General features: G+C 43.2%; 1 protein-coding gene across 1 annotated transcript in view; it reads right to left on the bottom strand.

Moving 5' to 3' along the window:
• tmtc2b (transmembrane O-mannosyltransferase targeting cadherins 2b) overlaps positions 1-23,436 on the bottom strand; it is a 125,170-nt gene that overhangs the window by 61,506 nt on the left and 40,228 nt on the right. Inside the window, exon 2 of the mRNA XM_036126741.1 lies at positions 8,254-8,830. Within this exon, the coding sequence (XP_035982634.1) occupies positions 8,254-8,830 (577 nt within the window). The remainder of the gene's footprint in view (positions 1-8,253; positions 8,831-23,436) is intronic.

Below are 23,436 nucleotides of genomic sequence, written 5' to 3'. Positions count from 1 at the left end.
CTCGACCGCCTGCACCCTTTCACCAGCACGCAGAAGCCCGAACGACACAAAGGCAGATTTAGAGAGGATATAAAACTACTGTAATTGACTGGGTGCCACAATCAGATAAGCAGGCCCAATTCTCCACTTCCAGAGTTAAATGTCAAATGGTTTGGACCGAGCGCCGAGCTCGGCGATAAAACACGGCGCTGGCCCATTAAACCTCCCTCCAAGTTCCAGCGCTGGGATTGGTTGTCTGCAGTCTAACACCGGGAGAAGCAAAGGGAAGGTGGCAGTTCTGGTTTCACGCCTTTACGACTTATCACAGAACATCAGTAAACACGGTCCGATCGGATAAATCCTCTTTTTTAACCAAAGGAGTATTTATGCGACCTGCATTCGCACTTTATAGGTGTTAAATCTCTCGGCCTGAAGAGCAGCTCCTCTTCAACCCAATGCAATGAAGGCGACTGGGAGACGAATGCTCAGAATGTGCCGCAGTGATGGATTATCAGCAGAAATACCTGCATCCGATCTGAATACACCTGAGTCTGCGCTGGACGTTGGGCCGTCTGCGGTGAGACCAAACGACAGACTACAATGATGACAGCTGTCAGCAGAAGCTGCACTTTAACCTTTACAAACATATGCTGTTTTACCAACCTCTCCCATTAAAGTAAGAAGCCGTCCTAAATGAAGACACAGGTGTGCCATCGGTCATGATCCGCTGTAAGCGAGCTCCATTCCAGCGGCAGTGTTTGCCGCTCGGAACAGATGGGAGACGCTCTGATTTGGTGTGATTTCATGCAGCCTTTGGTTTGAGATGCAGTCATGGCGGACTTCATTGTTGCTTTGGTCACAGATTGTCTACCCTTGAAATGACTGAGGATGCGTCATTTCTAAACTTTTTGTTAAGCATCTATGAAATATCTTTATGCAGAAAGGCTTTGAGAGTTAGTGAGCTGAATCAAAGCATCACAAGTGTGCAAACACTGAGGGATATTAGGATTAGGGATGGGAAATAATGCATCAAGTTTCAAGAATCTTGGTTAATAGCTGGGATAGACGAGAAGAAAAAGTTAATATGATAGTCATTAGTCATCCTGTGATAATGATGATAAATTTAAATGAAGGAGACAATAGAAATCTTAATAGGGATGTTGGGACTTGCAGGGAGGGCTAGGATCCTTTGATTTCCTGCTTCTTTTGCTTTTTCAAATATTTTCCCACTTTTGGTTCCATTAGAAGGTAAATAAATCCTGCATTTGCACGTGACGTGTTAAATTTGACTTTCAGTAAAAAAATACACCTTTTTTTAATAATTTTTAACATCACTTCTATCATCATTGCAATTAATACCACATAATACCATATAGGAATTTTAGTCCATTTTGCCAGGAACTAATCTAAAGAATAAATAAAACTGAAAGACATGTATAATTAAAACCAACAGCAAGATCCTGCAGTAAAGCAGTGAAAAAGCATCTGAATGAGAAACTTTAGCTATTAAATATTTGAACAGCAATATGCAGAAATAAACATTTTATTATACATAACATTATTTCCAGAAACACATTCAAATTTAACAGTTGAGCCTAGTTTCATCAGTGAAGACACAGGAAATAAAGACATGAAACAATTACTCTGCTTTGGCCCACAACTGTCCTTTTATGTCTCCAGCCAATAGGATCAGCAGGGCGTGTGGACTTTCAATCAAAAACACGAACAACTGTCAGCCTGTTGGCACCATTTCCTTATTGTCTGACCATGCCTGACGCGCCATGGGGGGGCCTGTCTTCCAGTTGCAACAGATGGGCTTTACTCCAGCAGACAGGAGTCAGATAAAACTTAAATCATGAGGGGACAGGAAAGCAGAGGCTGCGACTCCATGTTACCACGCAGCACTGAGCACTAACAGGAACAGGATTGATGTGTTATTAAATAAAACTGTCAGCTTTTTGCTTCACTTCTCTTCTTTTCCTCCCGAACTGCACAATATTTTAAATCCCAATCATCATTGCAATATTTATCTCTGCAGTATTGCAAAGGCAATGAACAGTTGGGTGCAATATTTGCAACGTTATCATGTTCCCGGTGCCATCATGCAAATTCTGCGCAGCAACAATCTAATTTGCCATTTTGATGGACTTTCACAGGCCTCCATGCAAACGCTGGGTGAATATTTTTGTGGGGGCTGAGACGCTACAGCTCACAGAGATTGCTAGATAATGTGATAAAAGGAAAAGAAAGACGGAAAATGATGGTTAACCATAAATAATATCATTTGCACAATATCCAGCAACACTGGCACAACGACATGTTCTGCTGACATTGTGCAGCTCTATTTGCTTCTATTCCTGGCCTGATCCATCCAGCTAGTAGCATGCCTTCATCTTCCCATTGGCTGATTTAGAGCATTTTGTCTTGTTTGTTCAAACATCTTGTTGGATTTGTTATGATGGGGGGGAATCATGGACGGCCCAATAAACTGCCAGAAAACGAAAAATGCTTCTGACGGGGCCTCATGGGGAAATGATTTTCTGAACAGGCTGGGTGCTTCAGCAACGGGAATAAAACGGCCATCACATTTCGTTATTTCAATAATTTTTCCTGAAAACATTTTTTCTTCACTTCACATTATGTTACACGAAGCCACGCAAAAACACAGAAAACTAAAGAAACAGCCACAAGCTTTATGCAAATAAAACTAAATTATACACATTCGGCTATGCTGCATATTTTGAGGTCTGCTGAAGGATTTTATTAATTTGCAGGTTAGAGTGGATGAGTGCAAACCTCTTCCTGTATAAAAAGGAATATTTCCAATCATTCTTCTCTTTTATTGCATTTTTCCTTTAGTTAAAATAGACACCGACACCCCAGATCAGACCCTTCCTACACATTTAACAGCTTAGTTGTACTTTTAAACAGTTCCACAATCAGGATTTGTACATCAATATATTGCTGATTGACGTGTCATAAGTGTCATTATTAATGCATCAAATCCTGTAATTCTTCAGAGAATTCAGTGTTTAGTTTATGAAAATTTTCTAAAATCATTTGTTCTTTAAGTTTGCATTAAAACAAAAACAATCTTAGGAAGTAAACTTTTTGATTTGAAACCATATGGCGATAATTACTAAAGCAGTTAAATACAGAAAAAAAACAGGCGGCACTTCCTGTTACCCAGATTTTAAGATCTGATTGTGCTTTTATTCTGAAAAGCTGTGAGTCTGGATGTCTTTGATTTAAAGTAAAAGAGTCTAGAATGTGAGGTGACTTCTTGAAGACATGACTTTTAGATGCTGTTTATTTAAGCATCTTGATCCGTTTTGCAGCAAACTTTGAAAACCTGCTAATGTCTAAAGAAACGCTTTCAGAGTCTTTTTCTTTCAAAGCTGGTGAGTTAAATGTGTTTTCAACCGCTTCAAAGGTTAAAGCAGTCTTCTCGTTTTGGAGGACAGAACAAAAAAAAAAACGAGGCTGTCTCTAGATTTCTAGATTTCCCTTATAAAGGGATTCATTTTGAGAGCTGAGCCACATTCCAACTCTTCAGAAGGGTTGTGTGTTTGCAATGAGCTCACATTTATCCTGCCAGTCAAAAAGATATTCATCAGCCATCAGAAGGTTCACAAAGCGGTAAAACATCACGGCTGTTTTGCTTGTTCAGTTTTGTTTGCCTGCTGTATGGAGCCAGATGGGTCTCGATATTCACAAATGCACAAATAAATCCACACACACACAGGACAAGATCCACGCAAGCACAGGCCCGATTCATGCAAGCACAAAAAAATCCACACGTGCACAAAAAAATCCACACGTGCACAAAAATATCCACACGTGCACAAAAATATCCACACGTGCACAACAAAATCCACACGTGCACAAAAAAAATCCACACGTGCACAAAAATATCCACACGTGCACAAAAATATCCACACGTGCACAACAAAATCCACACATGCACAAAACAATCCACACGTGCACAAAAAATCCACACATGCACAAAACAATCCACACACACACAGAACAAGACCCACACATCCACAGCTCTAGGCTTTAAACCTCACAGCATTTGTGTGTGGATTTTTGAGACTGTCCTGCCATCTTGGGATTCACACAAGCATTTTTTTTAAACAGAGAGTGGTTTGCAACCAATCAGAAGCCTCCCTTGTATAAGCCAATCACTGGAAAGTACTCCACGTGGGCTGACTTACTCTTAAGCCAATCACATTCAACCTGTTCAGGAAGCGCGTAGTATGAACACAATGTGCTCTCAGGCTTCAGCGGGCAGCAGCCGTTTGTCTCCCTCTCTCTCCGCAGGTGTTTGCACATGAGCGGAGGCGCCCAGCTGCAGGTGTCCGCTCCCCCCCCCCCCCCCCCCGGCCTTAGAGCCGACGTCAAAAAACGCTTCTCTGCTCCCTTCAAGTCGCTTCGGATCCGCCCGCAGCGCTCCTTGGTCTCTGAGCTCCCAACATCTAACTCCGCGGGCCTCTTCCGTCTGATCTCCAGCCGGCCAGCAGTGATTCCCTCCGAGCTCTCATCGGCCTCGCCGTACAGACAAAAACTTCTGTCTTTACAAAACTTTGTAAAGACAAAAGTTGCGATTTTTCTTCAATAGCTCCCTGGTCATGTGACTCATTAAATATTTCACTGACTCCAAATCTGTGTGAAATTGTTATGTCAATGAAACTGTCCTTTGTTTCAACATCAAGGTTGTGCCTCATCTAGCTAATGTAGAACAATTTCACACAGATTTGGAGTCAGTGACCTGGAAGCTATTGAAGAAACATTTAATTATAAATAAATCTTAAAATATAAAAAGACTTATATCAATCAATCAATCAATCTTTATTTCAGACACAAAAGAGGTCCATAGTAAAAACAAATGATAAAGAAAAAGACAAACAGAGAATAATATGACAGTCACTGAGCCACAAATAAATGATGACGCCAATGTTTCCACAATCTTGAGAAAAATCTCACTGTACTAAAAACAGGGTTCACTAAAATTACTATTATATTATTGTATGACACAGATAATCTACACATACATTTATACATGAGATTCCTGAGTGCAGCTGCACATGTGGGAACAGCGGTATGTACAAACATGTGGCTAGCACTGCTCCATCTAGGCACTTTAAGTAGGAGCCTCAGGCCATCATTGTATGCCACATAAAGTTTGTGCAGGCTACTTTTTTTATATCTTCGCCATAGATGGGCTGTGTAAAACGAAGTGCAAAAAGCTTTAAAAAGAGCTACCTTCACAGAGGATGAACACATACCAAACTTTCTGATCAAAATATTAGCCTGAGCATAAATCATGCAATACTGCCTACGAATGTCACGATCATCAAATAGGTCATCAGTTATGTAATGTCCCAGATATTTAATTTCATTGCGTATATTGAGGACAATGCCAGATAAAGAGAAGTCAGGGGTTATCAGATGCTTATCTGATCTACTTCTAACAATCATGATATTGCTTTTCTTAGCATTGTATTTGACATCAAAATCACATCCATATTGGGAACAGACCCTTAGTAATTGTTGAAGGCCAGCACTATATGGGCATAAGACTACCAAATCATCCGCATACATTATGTGATTGATTATGCGGTCACCAACTACACAGCCTGTTTTACAACAATTCAGGCGCCTTGATAGTTCATCCATGTAAATGTTAAAAAGGTAAGGGGACAATATACTTCCCTGCCTTACTCTATTACCAACATTAAACGAGTCAGACAATGAGTTACCCCATTTGACATACATTAGTTGATGGCCATACCAATAGGCCATTATTCTAATTAGATATTTGGGTACACCTCTGTTTTCTAACTTGCAAAACAATTTTTGATGGTTCACGCGATCAAATGCTTTAGAAGCATCGATAAAACACATAAATACTGTAGTGTTGTGCAAATTATACAGATCTAAAATCTCCTGTAGCACAAAAATACACATGTCTGTACCGTGTTTGGGTTTAAAACCGAATTGATTTTCAGAGGTCAAAAGGATCTCTTCCAGCCTATTTAGAATGACTCTTTCAAAAACTTTCGATAAACTACTAGCTAAAGCTATGGGTCGGTAATTATCCAAGGAGCTAATCTTACCCGCTTTATCTTTAATGGTAGGTACCAGAATGACAGATAGCATTGATTTAGGTAATAGACCATGTACTAGACAGCTAGTGAGACACATAGAGAGTAATGCACAGAGTTTTTTACTTGCATTTTTCAAATGCTCAACGGAAATGTTATCCATCCCACAGGCCTTATTGTCTTTCAGTGTCATAATTGTATGATATATTTCTTGTGGGGATACAGTCACATTCTCATTACTGTGAATGCTTCCTATGTCAGGAATATCGCTTTTGACACAATTAAATAGCGCACTGTAGTGCTCTTTCCATTACTGAGTGATTTCTTTTACACCAGTAATACCATCAATAGTAGATGGAAGTGACGTTTTACAGTTGTTTACTTTCTTTATTTCTTTCCAGAAGTCCTTAACATTATTATTTCCTAACTTTCTAGCGAGAGAGTCAGACCTCATAGTATTTTCATGTCTCCTTATGATTCTTAAAGAATGTTTAAAATTAGCATTTGCTTGTTTTTTGTATTCAAACAAGGGACCATGTCTCTGTTTACCTGCGTCAGCCCATGCTTTAAGAGCCCTTCTGGCTCTTAAAGCATGGGCATTTTAAGAGAGGCTTTAAAATGGAATAAAAATGTGTGGCCCATCAGGCTAATATAGAACAATTTAACACAGGTTTTGAGTCAGTGAGTCACATGACCAGGGAGCTATTGAAGAAAAATCCCAACTTTTGTCTTACAAATATCTTTAAAAAATTAACAGATTAAAATGGAATAAAAACAGTGTGCCTTACAGATGTTATTTATTGGCATTATTTTATATTCGTTTTATCTTAGCTGATCCCAAGAGATGAAATTTATTGATTTTTATTTCTCAAGAGTGCTTAGTTCCCACAGCGTGTGAGAGGAGGGAGCAGCTGAGAGATGCTGGCTGAAATCGGGGTCCATCAGCCGGATCAACCGTGAGCGAGATGCCGCTGATTCCGCGGAGCTTTAATATCCAACTTTACCGCCCTATCCGCCAGAGGGCTGGCGGGACATGGGCGCCAGAGGCGAATCGTCAGAGCACAGGAGAAGCAGGTAACGGCGAGGCCGATGAGAGCTCGGAGGGAATCACTGCTGGCCGGCTGGAGATCAGACGGAAGAGGCCCGCGGAGTTAGATGTTGGGAGCTCAGAGACCAAGGAGCGCTGCGGGCGGATCCGAAGCGACTTGAAGGGAGCAGAGAAGCGTTTTTTGACGTCGGCTCTAAGGCCGGGGGGGGGGGGGGGGGGGGGGGGGGGAGCGGACACCTGCAGCTGGGCGCCTCCGCTCATGTGCAAACACCTGCGGAGAGAGAGGGAGACAAACGGCTGCTGCCCGCTGAAGCCTGAGAGCACATTGTGTTCATACTACGCGCTTCCTGAACAGGTTGAATGTGATTGGCTTAAGAGTAAGTCAGCCCACGTGGAGTACTTTCCAGTGATTGGCTTATACAAGGGAGGCTTCTGATTGGTTGCAAACCACTCTCTGTTTAAAAAAAATGCTTGTGTGAATCCCAAGACGGCAGGACAGTCTCAAAAATCCACACACAAATGCTGTGAGGTTTAAAGCCTAGAGCTGTGGATGTGTGGGTCTTGTTCTGTGTGTGTGTGGATTGTTTTGTGCATGTATGGATTTTTTGTGCACGTGTGGATTGTTTTGTGCATGTGTGGATTGTTTTGTGCACGTGTGGATTTTTTTGTGCACGTGTGGATTTTTTTGTGCACGTGTGGATATTTTTGTGCACGTGTGGATTTTTTTGTGCACGTGTGGATTTTTTTGTGCATGTGTGGATTTTTTTGTGCACGTGTGGATTTTTTTGTGCATGTGTGGATTTTTTTGTGCTTGCATGAATCGGGCCTGTGCTTGCGTGGATCTTGTCCTGTGTGTGTGTGGATTTATTTGTGCATTTGTGAATATCGAGACCCATCTGGCTCCATACTGCTTTGCACGATTTGTGCCGCATCAAATGCAAACGGCCACGCTGAGCCCTGAACCACGCAGCTGTTCATACAGTGAGGAATGTTCTCCCAGTTTATACTGTGATTAAAAGCAAACAGCATGCATGTGCAACGACATGGCAAACACACGGCCCCCGTCTGTCACCACTGACACCGCCGGCCTCGTTTCTGCAGCAGGAGCAGACAGCTCACCTTGTGAAGAAGCAGGACGATCTGTCGCAGTTTAAGTCTGTGGAAAACACAGACGTCGTACATCGCTGATACAGCCAGAACGGTCACTCCCAGCTCCTTCCACAGCATGCTGCAAGCAGCGCAGGCCAAGCTGCTCAGGAGCCACGCCGCCAGCCGCAGGGACCCGGCGCGGCCCCGCAGCCTGCAGTGATGTATGTAACACAGCAAGGACAGCAGAAAGAAGAGGGCGGCGCCTTCGTCGGCCCGTCCGACCACCCCGGCCACTGCCTCGGTGTGGATGGGGTGAGAAGCAAAGAGCAGGCCGGCCAGCAGGCTCCACAGTCCTCCTCCCAGCAGCAGGCGGGCCAGCGAGGTAAACAAGACGGTCACAGCGCCGTGGAGGGCCACGTTGACCAGGTGGTAGCCCCAAGGCTCCAGCCCGCCCACAGCATAGTTCAGGCGGAAGGAGAGGGTGCAGAGGGGTCGGTAGGACTTATGGCTGCCACTGTGGGTGAGCAAGGTGCCCCAGAAGTCGTCATAAAAGATGTTTGTCCAGGGGGTCTCCGGCAGCAGGTCCTGATTGGTCTTGATTGCACGGCTGTAAAGAGAAAAAAAGAAATTAGGGAAAGTGTTTATATGACACTAAAATCAATGCTTCCATGATTCACTGCCTCACGCCTTATAATGCTGATCATTTTTAACAGAACGTCAGGGTTTAGACTGTACAGGACGCCGATAGGTAATCCAGAACACCTTCCATGAACATAATGTACTGTTGTTCTTTTGCAGTGGTGAAATAAATCATTCCTAACAATGTAAATCTGAAAACCTGGTCACATGGCATGTCCTCCTCCACCCGGAACCAGAAACTAAGAGGCAGAGATGCTCTGATCAATCTTCAGGTCACTGGTTGTCAGCTGGATTTCTGACCGGCCGACTGAACTGATGACGCCCCGAAAACAAGAACTACTAGTTTTCCCAAAAACAGACATCTTCTCCACCCAAAGGAAGCCCAAAGGGTGTAACGAGCTCGTTAACGGAAGCTGCGTTTCCTTCGGCACGTCAACACTCACAGGCGCCGCCTCAAGCGAGCGTTAAGACTTTTCTGCTAAATTTTGTGAGTTAACTCGAATTTTGCCGTTTCCATCAACCTGTTCTAATTAGGGCTGGTCGATAATTCAACAAAAAAAATATATCGATCGATAGAAAAAAAAGGGTTAATAAAAAGTTTTCCCTTCTTTTGCCTTCTAGGCTATCATGTAGGTTAATATTACATCCTCTCAACCAATCACAACGCAGATCCAGGAAGCTCCGCCTCCTTCAAAGAGTTCAGAGAGCACGTGTTATTTTTTCTTTTTTAAAAACTTACAGTTTTTATTAAAAAAGTTGGTTAAATAAAGAGTTGAGTTTGAATTCAGTGTTTTTATCTAAAAATAGGTCGCTAAGCAACAGCATAAAATGGCCAGGGCTGCACTTCAAATATATCTTTTGAATTTGTTGATGATTATCGATATGGATCAATATGATTTCTATTTTATCTATATGCTTTTTCTCTATATTGTCCAGCCCTAGTTCTAATGCGATACTTCAATGCGCAACAATAAAAAAAAAGCTGCTGCAAACGCGACTAGTGACTCTCCCACACACACAGTGTGACATCACCTCTGCTCCAAGTATAAAAAATCCCTTTAATTGAAGATCTGAGTGGGATTGTCAGGACAAGCGGAGCTCCACGTGTTGAAGCCTTTAGATCTAGAGAAGAGCTTCACGCTTACAGTTAGAAATACGCACATTAAGGGAGGTTGTCAGGAAAGACGATAGCCTTGGGCGACTTTAGTTTGTTCCTGCTGCCAGGATCAGGGCCAGAAGGGCAACGCATTAGGTTTGTCCATGTTAAGAGGTAATTAAGAACAACAAATGTGTAAGTTGGGTTTCTTTTTGTAGGCACCAGCAATCACTAAAGGGAACAATTTGACTGCGCCTTTGTCAAGGATGAGCCTGCGTGACCTAAGCCAGCGCTGCTTCATCAGCCACAAGCTGTTTGTGTCAACGGCTGCCGGGGCCACCAGCAGGGGTCAAGGAAGGTCTGTGTCTCTCCAGGAGTCCTTACAGCGACGGTAAAGCCTTTTCCCGTGCTTTCTCTTCCACTACAAGGTCTCCGACAGAGCAGCACGCCTATGATGCTTTTCTTTCAGACAATGATGGCTACAATTTGCTTAATGAGCCCCCTTTGAGAAAAAAGGGGGCTGGAGCAAAAGCAGAGCGGAGGTGTTGTAATTGCGAGTTTGATAAATTGCACATGACAAGTGATAACAAACCGTGCGCACGAGGCTGTAATCTCCCTGTGGTAGTCACAATTTACACACGTAATTAGCTCAAGGAGAAATGTGTGGAGAAAAGGTGGGAGGGATGGAGGGGGGGGGGGCTGTTCTCCACGCAGTAACATCACATTTTCATTTTTTTTTGGATAAAAACTGAATTCAGGGTAAGACGACTACAGTTAAACACAGTTAAAGGTTTTATTAATGCAACAATCTTTAGAACGGATTAAACTTGAGTCAAACTCCAGCTGGTTTCTTCTTCTGCTGCGTTTCCTGCTGTAGAGCAGGATTCATTTCCTCAGATGTGTCTCCTGTGTTTATGGCATAAACTGCAACGAGTACGCGGCTAGATGGACCAGGAAGCTCATCAGTCATGTGCTCATCGCTTCATCCGTGTCACGTTTGGCACCTTCTAGTCCTGAACAATCACCTTGTGGTTTGGCATGTTGGTTAACTAGTGTGCAAATGAATAAAATATTATGATTTCTTACCAGTTCTTCTGTCAAAAATTTAGGATTAAAGTAGAACAGAGTATGAATATTAATCATTCTTATTGGTCATTGCAACAGACATTCCAGTGAAACGTGTCCTCTGAATTAAACTCGTCCCTCAGGGAGCGGTGGACTCCTAATGAACGGCGCCCAGGGAGCATTCTGGGACTGCAGGTCTTGTTCAGTTAAAGCAGCTTCTGGGATTCAAACCGGAGAATGTTAGTAGGAGCCCACTGCACCTTGAATGTCCTAAACTCTATTTTTTCTCTGTATGTGCAGGATGGACTGCAGTGTGCCATGCTATAACACTGGCTGTGTTTTGCCAGGAAGCTCCACCAGTTGCCGCCACATGAACGCTGCGTTTGTCTCTATGAAGCATTTATTTTATTGCTGCAAAGCTGGAGACAGAGCTGTGAATGCGACCGCATTTCTACAGACAGTGATGTACAGAGAGCGCATGTTTGGTTATGGACCCGCTACAAATTGCCCTCGTATGGACAGCACACTGTCTACCTTTAGGTCAAAATGAAAGTGAAAATGAAAGCCAATAATCCTAAAAGACCCTCAGATCTCAGAAATGTCTTCATCATCTCAATTATCAGCGACGTGGACGTCCCCCAGAAACTGGCTTCTTTGTCCTTCTTTTATGTTTAACTATGCAACACTACTAGAAATGTTGCAGCATTTATGACTCTATTATACAGAAAATGCATTTTCTGTGCATGTCTCATTGTAGGTTTGGTTAAGCTGCTGATGAACACATCTGTTGCATCACAGAGTTTTGAACTAGGACTGATTGTGCTGGAATTTAAGGCTTCCCTTCTTAATAAAGTTTTGCAATAATTTAAGTCATTCTCACATTAAACATAAAGCGTAATTTCACTAATTTAACATAATTCAGTATCACGCTGTATTGTTTTTTTTAGGGAATCAAAGCATGGAACTGGAGTGAGCTGAATCTCTGATGATTGGAGCAGAGGAACGTTTGGGCCTTGAAGCAGAGATTCCCAACCACAGATTGCAGAATTCATCGAATTATAAAATTAGGTGAAATAGTGGGAAATGGAGGAATTGCAGGTACTATGATGGATGGAAAGCAGTAAATGCTAGCAGGCTGCAGGAGGAGCAGTGTAACAATCAGCAGGAAGCTGGTGAATTGGGTTTCTCCACTTTCTCTGGTCAGAATGACGAAGCTCGGCTCTCTGCTTCTTCCCTCAGACAAAACGTTCTTTTTCTTCAGCCTATTTGTCAAGTGAGATCTTTATTCCAATCCAGGCTGTTCTCATAAGAGGCTTTAATGCTTCCACGACATCCCAAAGCTTTTTTTTTTTTTGGATTCAGGTTTTCTCTGTTTTCCATCATGCAGTGCTGTGGAGCCGCTGCAGCTCCATGCATTAATACTAAAAACCACGGCAGACTCTTCAGGGCAGCCGGTGGGAGGTTGTCAGAAGCCAACCTGGCATTATGAGCCTCCATGCACACTTTTCAGTCCGTGGACTCTCTTCTGCTCATGTGTCGCAGATCCAAGCAGCACCTGACAGGCAAAGTGCCGAGTAACCGGAGGATGAAGAGGGACAGAGGATGTGACTTTTTAAACTCACTCAGCAGATGAAGGAGAAACATTTGCATTGCAACCCGCAGCAGATATTTCAGATTTCTCTCCCGAATCTCAGGCAGATCATTAATCCACGTGGATTAATGTTCATCATCGTCATTAACGACTCTTACTCCGACACCCGAAGCGAGGCCAGCTGGAGAGGAAGGCAGAGTTTCTGCTACTGCATGGTCTCAGTTTCTAAGCAGAACTGGCAGCAGGAAGGACCTCTGCGGACGGCAAGGCTTTTCCAGCCGGGAGCACATTCCTCCCCCAAACCACCGGCCTGCACACCGATCCCCAGGAGAGTAAAAAGATCATGTGGCCTCTAACGAGGGAAGCCGCTGAATAAGTTTTTCACCTCCCGATACGTTTTCTTGAAGCTCTATTTCAAGGCTGCAGCCATCAATCCCTCCACAACCTGTCTGGATTTCATTCATGAGGCCGGCTCTGTCTTTCCTGCTCTGCTTCTCACAAAGACGGCGGAGGCAGAAAGAGAAGGCAGAAACTGTTTAAAGGGTGCTATGTTTCTGAAAGCTAGTTTTAGTGTTGTAGGGGTAAAAGGTGATTTACTAATAATGCATTATTTATTAAAGAGGAGCTTCTCAATAAAAAAAGCCCACACATTTAAGACAACTTTCAAGTTTGCTTTCAGAAAAAACATCAGAGTCACTTCCATGAAAAATAAAATGCACCCTAACATCTAAGATGGGGAATAATCAAGACCCTTATTGAGTGAAGCGCGTTTCAATCCTGACAGAATTAGGATGAAAGTAAAACAAATACAGAACCAGAACCTAAAGACTGGAGATTGATTCGGTGCCACAATCAACCAACCGGAGCAAACACGAAGCCAGGCCGGGAAAAAAAGACTGAAAGCCAAGGAACAGTCGTCAAGTCATCAGGATTTTCCAAACTCAGAGACTCCATGAATCTGAGATGAGCAACGAGAGAGAAGAAGCTTTAATGTCCTCCATGACAGAGAGGTGATCTGCACGGAAAGAGGAATGGTCATCATGTGTCAGTCAAAGGAGGCTGAAGGATACTTTTAGTTTTAGGCAGAATCCAATTCATTTCTGCACAACTTTAATTCCTCTGTTCTGTTTTATGCACTTTATAGACGTCATAATGTGTATTAAATACAGCGTATGGCATCCCTGTGGCTGCTGCACCACATGAAAATACTCCAGACACTCCAGAATAGATGTGGGGAATCTAGAATAAGGTTTACTAAAAGGTCAACGCTGCCTCTGTCTGTTAATCAGAATCAGAATCACTGAGCCTGGTTCTGGTTCTGCTGGAGGTTCTCCTCCCTGTTAAAGGGGAGTTTTCCTCTCCACTGTCGCTTCATGCATGCTCAGTATGAGGGATTGCTGCAAAGCCATCAACAATGCAGACGACTGTCCACTGTGGCTCTACGCTCTTTCAGGAGGAGTGAATGCTGCTTGGAGAGACTTGATGCAACCTGCTGGGTTTCCTTAGAGAGGAAACTTTGAACCAACCTGTCTGGAGGATTTGATTGATTAAATGTGCAAAGTGCCTTCAGATGACAGGTGTTACTATATAAATAAACTGAATTGAACTGATCTTTGTTGTATCCCTATTCTCCGTATCTACTGCCAACCCTTCCTACCTGCCAGCTCCCCAAGCTAAAATAAAGCAGATCCTTCCTGTTTAAAAATGGATCTGCATTAAAAATCCTGCAATGAAAATTCTGAATTTGTCAGCCTTTTGTGTTTTTTTTATTATATTTATGTGTTATATTATTAATGAATAATGTAAATAAAACATCCATCCTGTCAATTTATCCAAAGGTTTAAAGAAATGTCACAAATTGCACAACAGTTGGCTTTTTTTTAAATGAGTAACAGGTTTCCGTAGAGTCCTTAAGCTGGTACTTGGTAACATTAAACTATAAAAGAAAGAAGTGAATTCAATATAAATATACAGCACAGAGTCACAACACGTCGTCTCAAGGCACTGTACAATAAAAAAGGAAAATTCAATCCAGTCGACTCTAAAGTCAGAGACGATGTGAGCGCTAAACCTCCCCTTAGGTTGGAGGCTGAAACACCGAAGAGTTGATCCTGTTTAACCACACGGCGTGTAAAGATTTCCATTTGTGACCGTCCGTTAAAACCAAGTCAGATGGAAGTTTGGGGAAAGCGATGGACCATCTGCCAGCTGTGTGTCATCGCCCAGATTTAATATCACAAAGCAGCATGGTGGTATTTTTAGAGCGTAAAGGCAGTGAGCGGAGGGGCCCGCTCCGTGTCCAAACGTTTTCCCCCCATGGGCCTGCTCACACGCCGTTAATGGCATTTCTTTTACAACTAGTACGATATTTAATAGGGGAAACTTAGACCCATCTGGCCAACTTTAGAACTTCAGAGTCGTGTAACTCCTGTATTACAATGATGCAACAAAAAGGATATTTCTAGTAGTAGGATGTTTTTTTCCCCACGTGGAATGATAAATATGTATGAAAAAACGCAAAGATGTTCACATGTAAAACATCAGACACTAAGAACATGCAGCCAGCGTGTCGGTTGGAGTTTGTGAAAGTCTGCTAAAATGTACTGGCATGCAGATGTTGCCTGCATGGCAATGTCCTGTGAAATACTGCATCCAAGCAGTCCTTTGTGAATGCATCAATGCATACGTAGACATTGCAGCAACAATCTATTTATTGTGCAGCAGTACAAGAAGTATATTTCTTGTACTGCTGCACAATATACATTTATAATTCCGTATTATTCTGGTGCAGTGTTTTTTCTGTTTCGTGAAGTTTTCAATGCAACCATCCACTCTTTTTTAACACTTTAAAGTGAAATGCTGCCTGAAAAGCAAAATGCTGTTACATCCAGAGAAAAGTTTGGGACCTAAAAACAACCCCCACTCCATTTCATGGCAGAGTACACAAGCAAACACAGGGACGCTGAGACACGCCGGCTGGAAGGGGTCAGGCTTGTTCGGCTGAGCATCCCTGACTGCCCAGATCATCTCTGTGTGCTGCACAGGACGGCTGCATTGGTTTGTGAGCTGAACGCTAATCCTAAGCACCAAAGAGTCAGCTGCCCAGCAAACCAACAGAGCAATATTTCAATCTAAATAACGTATATTATACAGCTTAGTTCTATAGGAAGTCTGGGTATTTAACGGTGTACAATTACTGTAGGTAAATATAGAGCATTCTTAATCCTCACTTCAGACAGAAACATGTAGCATTAAATCTGTATATTTCACTAAATGCTGCAATGCCGATAGCTCACACCTGTATGTGCATTTCCTTACAGATGTTTGGCAATGGTGTGAAATCTAGGATGGTTGGAATAACCTCCCTTCCATCCTGGACTTGTACTGATCTCAGGAAACACGGGAAGCTAGCATCTCTGCAGACCGCACACATCCTGGACACAAAGCATTCAGACTTTTCTTTACTACAGAGAGACAGTTTCTCCCCACAGGCTCTGATGAACACCAAACAATCGGAGGCACCAGATCCATGTCCTCTCCCCCGGTCTGTCGAGGTCGGTGCTCGTGTATTTTCTGTGTGAGATAGGAAATGTTTGGATTATGAGGTGTTTTTGTTTCGTCTTATGCAGCCTGGTATAGCAATGTGCGAGAGGCGGTGGGCTCAGATTCAGAAGAGACCAGGGCTGGGAGCAGAAGGGGGGCAGGTTGCGGCCGAGCCAAGGGTGTGATTACTTTATCTCTATGTCTCAATAAAATGCTGGAACTGGAGGGAATCACCGCTTCTTTTTATTTAAGAAGTAACTGAGGGATCAGTTATCATTATTTCGCACAACATAAAAACACAAGAAACCAAGCAAGAGAGAAAGATTCTGGACGCCCGAGTTAGCGAGACAATGTCCTGTAACTGGCGGGTTGCCGGTTCGATCCCACGCTCCAAGCATCTCAGTCGTTGTATCCTTGTGCAAGACACTTCACCCGTATTGCCTTCTGGTGGTGGTCAGAGGACGCGGTGGTGCCGATGTCTGGCAGCCTCGCCTCTGTCAGTCTGCCCCAGGGCAGCTGTGGCTGCTAGCATAGCTCACCACCATCAGGGTGTGAATGACTGTAGTTTAAAGCACTTTGGGGTCGTCAGACCAGTTAAAGCGCCGTACAACTACATGACATTTACTATTTATTGATGGTACAGATGTAGCGCCATCTAGCGGCAGTATCGCAGAACTACAGCAACTTCAGCCTCATATCAGAACGTTTACTCGCGTCAATCAACTCTGCGCTCACATGTGAGCGATCAGCAGGTTTAGCGTCCGCTTCAGTGAACACCAACAGTCACGCTGTATTCCCTCTTGGAATCGTATATTTTTTGTGTTTTATTTTACTGGATGTTGGATCTCTTCGTTGTTTCCATTACGTTGCTGCAAGATGCTAATAGCCATTAGCTGCTTCCTTGTTTTATCCCCAACCGCACATGTTGTACTTCCGTTGTTATTATGAATAAACATGAAACACTTTATTAACTATGCACTGCGATAGACTGGCGACCTGTCCAGGGTGAACCCCGCCATTCACCCACTGACAGCTGGGATAGACGTGTTAGAAGATGGACTTTATTAACTAACAAACTAAGCAAAAACACCAAAATAACAACTAATACCCCAGTAGGATGTGATAATCTTTCATAAAAACTTTGTATGCAACCAGAGTGAGTTAAATTTAAAAATACGTTAAATTGCATGGCTATGGACCTTTAAGATAAATCTTAATTAAAAAAAATCTCAAATATTAAGCATTTACAGATAAATGCTCAAGTGTGAGACTCCAGAACTGACACAGCCTCCTGGATGGGCGTCAAAACGTTTTCAGAAAGAACGGCTTACCTCCGATTTAAGCCTGTTTGCTGATGGGATGACCCGATAACTGAGAATTTGCACCGGCACATTTACAGATAAATTAAAGTGAAAGAGTTACAGTAAAGAAATGTCAAATGCATTTAACTGTTAAGGAAGATGTTCTGAGTAGCGATTCATTTCTGAATTTCTAATCAATGATCACATAATAGTGTCTGAACCGGAAAAACACATTTTCAAGTAAAGGCTATTCCAGGTGGAAAATGCAACCTTACTGGTTTCCATTAAGCAAACGTCAGATTCCAGTGAGGAAGAGGAGGGCTTCTCTACTCGGACCGGTTCCAGCTCGTTTGTTTGTTTCCTCCCAGCTTGACCCATGTCTAATGTTGAGGTAGTCAGGCAGACCCTGCATGGTGGGGGCCACTCCACAGCACATCTTCTCACGACAGGAGGCTTTTGTCCCACTCTGACCTTTCTGGCCACATGGTGATAAATTAGCTTGATCCGTTCCTGCTCTCGTGTTCTGGGTGCTTCTCTTCACACGGAGAGGAAGATCAAGCAAGGGGAGGTTACTCTATCAGGGCTTGTGTTTGCATTTCATTCAAGACCCGTCCAGCCTTCCATGCCAGCGGGCGGTTTCATGGTTCTAGTGTGGGTTCAGAGGCTGTTAACCTGTGGAGAGGCTGAAAAACACCTGTGTGAGTCAGGTGGACCTGTGGAGTGGGACGGAAAATCCTGTGTAAACCAGAGATAATACTGAATGTCTGAGGCAGAGCCAGAACGCATGAGCAAAGCCATGGTCTGTCCTGCTTTCTGCCGTCGCTCTACCTAAACCTATTTGAGAGGAAAGGGTTTACGAGCCACAGCGGCCCTGAAGCATAAGCCTGAGTCATGGGACATCACGGCACAGGCCTCCGCTCACCCAGCTTTGTTGCAGGGAAGCTAAAGTGCAGGAAGGACCGCGGAGAATGCCAACGGTCCAAAGGGAGGAAGCCATCTTTAATGCCCATTACATCTCAGAGCTTCTGCATTTGAAGCAGCTGCAAGTTAACCGGTTCTCCTCACTGCAGAAATATAGCTTTCAGTATATTGAATATATATATATATATATATATATATATATATATATATATATATATATATATATATATATAAAACCCCCTTTATTCCCCACGTGGTGTGCATAAAACCTCACTTTTTTTCACTTTTACAAGGTTTATGTCAATTTATTTGTATTGGTCGTGCTACTGCTATCCTTTGTTTTCATCCAGGGGTCGTAACAACCACAAAGAAACAACTTTAATGAGCCCTTTGTTTATCATCATTATATTTATTATGAAGATAAAAGATGAAGATCTGACTGACTTCCTTATTTCCATGGGTCCCTTTGCTTTAGATCCTTATTGGAACCACATGCAGGTAATTTACTCAGACCAGGAGCCCGTTAGGAGCCCATCACTTCCAACATGGAGGATCATGGATCTGCCGTTTGTCTTCAGGCCTTTAAAGCTCAGCAGCATTCTGATTCACTCATCAATTTTTTGTTGCTCTCAGATTTTATAAAATGGTCATTCAGAGCTGCTGCAGAGAGAGAGAGAGAAATTGAGCTAATAAAGTAATTTCTATTTAACTTTAAATCTGAACCTTAGATTAGCTGGAGAGATCTTATAGGGATCTAATAAAAGTTATTATAGGAAAAGAAGATGAAAGGTCAAATAAACCGTTGTTTTCCATTCAGTAAACAAGGTTTCAGTGTTCATCTCCACTGAGAAAACAGCTGAACATAAGAGAGGAAAACAATTAACCTAAATATCTCCCGTACAGCTTGCCTGTGCGTGAGAGAGCGATGCCTCGTAGACCTATAAACATGTCCAAGTGGAGAACAAATAGCCTCTTACGTGTTTTTAAATGCTTTGTCCTCCACATGGTGTCAATTTGCATTTTTGCAAAGGAGCTCATTTAAGCATTTAACAATTTACAGCCACCAACTCACAGAAACCGCACCACCCCCGTAACCGTGGCCTGTGCTTTTTACAGACTTTGCATTTCCTCGCTAAGTTTCCCATTTACAGAGAGCAGAATCGCTCGCAATCATAAATCAACAGCAGTAAACACACACTGGTCCGACACAGGATGGCTCCATATGTAAAAAAGAAACTATTCCTGAAGAGCTTTTAAACATTTCACTGCTGTCACACAGATTTAACCTGTGTTTTACATTTAATTTATGTCTATAAACAAAAATACGGACATTACACAGAATTATAAAGTAGACGGAAACCAGCACAAACACGCCCACCTATTAAATTCATGGTCTTCACACTGTTCAGGAAGGAGATGGCTGATACTGGTGAGAATCAGTCGTAAAACAAAAAGCAAAGCATCTTGTGAAGATGCTGCTGAAGACAATAAGAGTTTAATTATCCACAATAACTTCTACCTCCTCAGAGAGGAAGACGATGTCCTTTGGTGAAAGTAGAACTGAAGTGTTTGGGTCATTCCACCTTTGTCACTTCTACTGTGAGGTAAGGGGGTGGCAGCATCATGCTGTGGGAGTGTTTCACTGCAGAAGAGACTGGAGCACTTTCCATTAGATGGAAATATTGAAGCATCATCTAAAGATGTCAGCCAGGAAGTTAAAGCTCAGAGAAAATGGGTTTCCCAAAATACCCCTCAGCATAACATCAGATTAAATACTAGGTGGCTTAAGGACAACCAAGTCATCCATCCGTCCATCCAACAATCCATCCCTTCATCCATCCATCCATCCATCCATCCATCCATCCATCCATCCATCCATCCATCCATCCGTCCGTCCATCCGTCCGTTCATCCATCCATCCATCCGTCCATCCATCCATCCATCCATCCATCCATCCATCCATCCATCCATCCCTTCATCCATCCATCCATCCCTTCATCCATCCATCCATCCATCAGTCCATCCATCTATCCGTCCGTCCATCCGTCCATCCGTCCTTCCGTCCGTCCGTTCATCCATCCATCCATCCATCTGTCCGTTCATCCATCCATCCATCCATCTGTCCATCCATCCATCCATCCATCCATCCATCCATCCATCCATCCTTCCATTCATCCGTCCGTCCTTCCGTTCATCCATCCATCCATCCGTCCGTCCGTCCATCCATCCATCCGTCCATTCGTCCATCCGTCCATCCGTCCGTCCTTCTGTTCAACCGTCCGTCCTTCCGCTCATCCATCCATCATCCATCCATCCCTTCATCCATCCATCCATCCATCCATCCATCCTTCCATTCATCCGTCCGTCCGTCCGTCCATCCATCCATCCATCCCTTTGCTGGTCTCTATCCCCAGCGGTCAGTGGGTGAGAGGCGGGTTAAATCCTGGACTAACTTGCGAAAAAGTAGTGGAAGGAAATCTAAAATGTTTGACCCGAGTTTAAAGAGCGATTCTACCAAATACATGAAGGAAATGGATGTAAACATCTGGCCTTGAAGGAAGTTATTTAAAGCAAAATCTCTCCATTCGTTCTTTTATTAGTGAACAGAAATAATTTAGTTTATCCTGACGGACCAAAGACAGAAAAAGTTTAGTTGGATTTAATGCCAGACAGTAAGAAAAAGGTAATTTCCACATTCCTCCGTCTAATACAGTAGTTCAGGACTCTGAGCCTGATCCTCCTGGAACAGCAGGTTTCCTCTGGTGTCTTCCTTGTGTTTCCTCTGTAACGTATTCTCCAGTTCGTCACTGCAACACAAAGGCTTTCCCCTACAGCTAATCTTTTCTCCTTTAAAGCAATAACATTCAGAGGCAATTTTCTTCTGTTCCCATTGTTGGGCTTTATTGAACGCTGCACTAAGATGAGGCAATGTACTGCAACAGTCAGCGCTATTGGATTTTCTAAAACCCTTCATTTAACACAGGCACTCTTGAGCCTAAAGGAAATACCACCTACTACGGTCCAGAGACTAGAAGAACTTCAGCAGCTAAGTTGAATGAGCTAAACAAAATCAATTTGATAAAGCGAGAAGAAATCAATGGGTTTTTTTGTGGACCTCGTCATCTAAAAGTAGGCATCGCACCACAGTAATCCAATCAGCCGCTCTCCTCAAGGCCTTTCTGATGTTTGAACACACAGCTGCTTGTTTTTCTGGTACCTAAGTGGGTATTTTAGGACTCGTGTCCCGTAACTTCATCAGCAGAGCGGCCCAATTGAGTTATGTGTTCAAAGTGGAAAAACTATGAAAGATTGTTTTGTCCAAAAAAAACCAATGCAGTTGATAAGAATGAATATTTCAGCTGGGGACACGTTTCACCCTGCTGTGGCTGTGCGAGGAGCTTCTGCTCATTACACGTTGTTCTTTGCTTCGAAACATTTTATGGACTTTGTCTTCCGAGCAGAGCCTGCAGACGCACAGGGAGCTGCAGCAGCCAGCACAGTCTCTCTTCACTGTGAACGTCATGTTAAAAAGCAAAAAAACCTGATTTGTTAAATCAGTAACGTCTGTTGTACAGAGACTGGGCACTGTGCTCCATACCACAGATGAAAGCTCTGATAACTCTGGAAAAACACTAAACAGAATGGTTTGAATAGATTTGATTCAAACTTTGAAACCATTTTGGTACTGATAACGATAAAGTAGCCAAAATTTTAAAATCAGGAGCCGATTTATACACATTCAGCTAGGTGTGTGTTCAGTTACGGGTTTTTGGAGCTTTTTAAAGTTTATGGAAAGCCAGAAATATAGTTTTTTGAGCTGGAACCAGGTGATCAAAGGCGATCATTACTGTTTCACACCAGCAGGGATCTCAAAAACATTTCATACTTTGTTAAAACGTTTTCAAAGACATGAAACAAGAGGGAAAAAAACACAAAGTTTCTGCTAAGGCTAGCCCACGAGGTAGCGGCTCGCTTTGATGGTTGGAAGCGGAGCAACACAGCTCCATGCGGTGAGGACTTCTGGTCCGGGCGGCTCGTTAGTGGAGCGGACCGACAAAAGCCCACGTTTATTACGCTTTGATCCAGAAGGACTCAGCAGAACCAGGATCAAACCGATTTACTTCTATTTATATGATAAACCAGGGATGGGGGGTGATTATGATGCAAAGAAAAGGAAAGTACATTTTCTGTTAAATTACACCAAATTTCTAGTAAAATGTTGATTTTTCAATAAAGTGAGGAACATTGTGTGCGTCTGACGGTAATAAAGTGTCAGGGTGGCACCAGAACCACAGAAGTTATATGAGCTCCGACATAACGAAGGGAGAACGCTGACGAACGTGTGTGAGACAACAGATATGAAAGTAGGAAAGTTTACAAGCACTTCATGAAAGGATTTATAGTTTAAAATGAGTTACTGTTTAAATTATAGAACGTAAAAACAGACTAACGCCTGTTTTTTGACCTTCCTGCTTAAGCATGGCATTATAGATCAATTACAGTTTCACTAGAACTTGAAGCAACAATAGCTTTTAAAAAAAAAAAAAAAAAAACTTTTCTTGCTAAATTTTACCCAATGAATAATCCACATTATCTACCGAGCTCAGCACGCCGCGCTGGATTCATTAGCAAAACCACAAGCCTCCTCACTTGGTTCTTTACTTTGGAACATTCAGGCTCCAAGAAAGAAACACATTCATTACATTTCTGGGATACTTGTTGGTGGCATATTGTAGGTGGCGTGAACAAAGCGGAGGGAGTGGACGCAGAGGCACCGGGCCCCGAGGTAGCCGCACAAAGGGCCCAGAGGAGTTCAGGCGCAGTGAAAGCATGCAGACAAAAGAGTCAGAGGAGTTCTTTATCGGCTGGTTGAAGAAGGCAGTGCTGGGGACGGCGAGGCTCCCGGTTTGGAGAGCCACTGGAGTACGACCATGTGTGGTCCATAATCACACCGCGGGAGCAGTGGGAACCACGCCTCCCTTAATGGGAAGACGGATGCCCTCTCACCGACTGCTCTGCAACCTGGTAAGAAAAGCAGCCCCCCCCCCCCCACCTCC

Source organism: Fundulus heteroclitus, chromosome 2 (genome assembly GCF_011125445.2).
Source record: "Fundulus heteroclitus isolate FHET01 chromosome 2, MU-UCD_Fhet_4.1, whole genome shotgun sequence".
Lineage (NCBI taxonomy): Eukaryota > Metazoa > Chordata > Actinopteri > Cyprinodontiformes > Fundulidae > Fundulus > Fundulus heteroclitus.
Note: the sequence above shows the minus strand (reverse complement) of the source record. Positions and strands in the feature narration are given on the sequence as shown.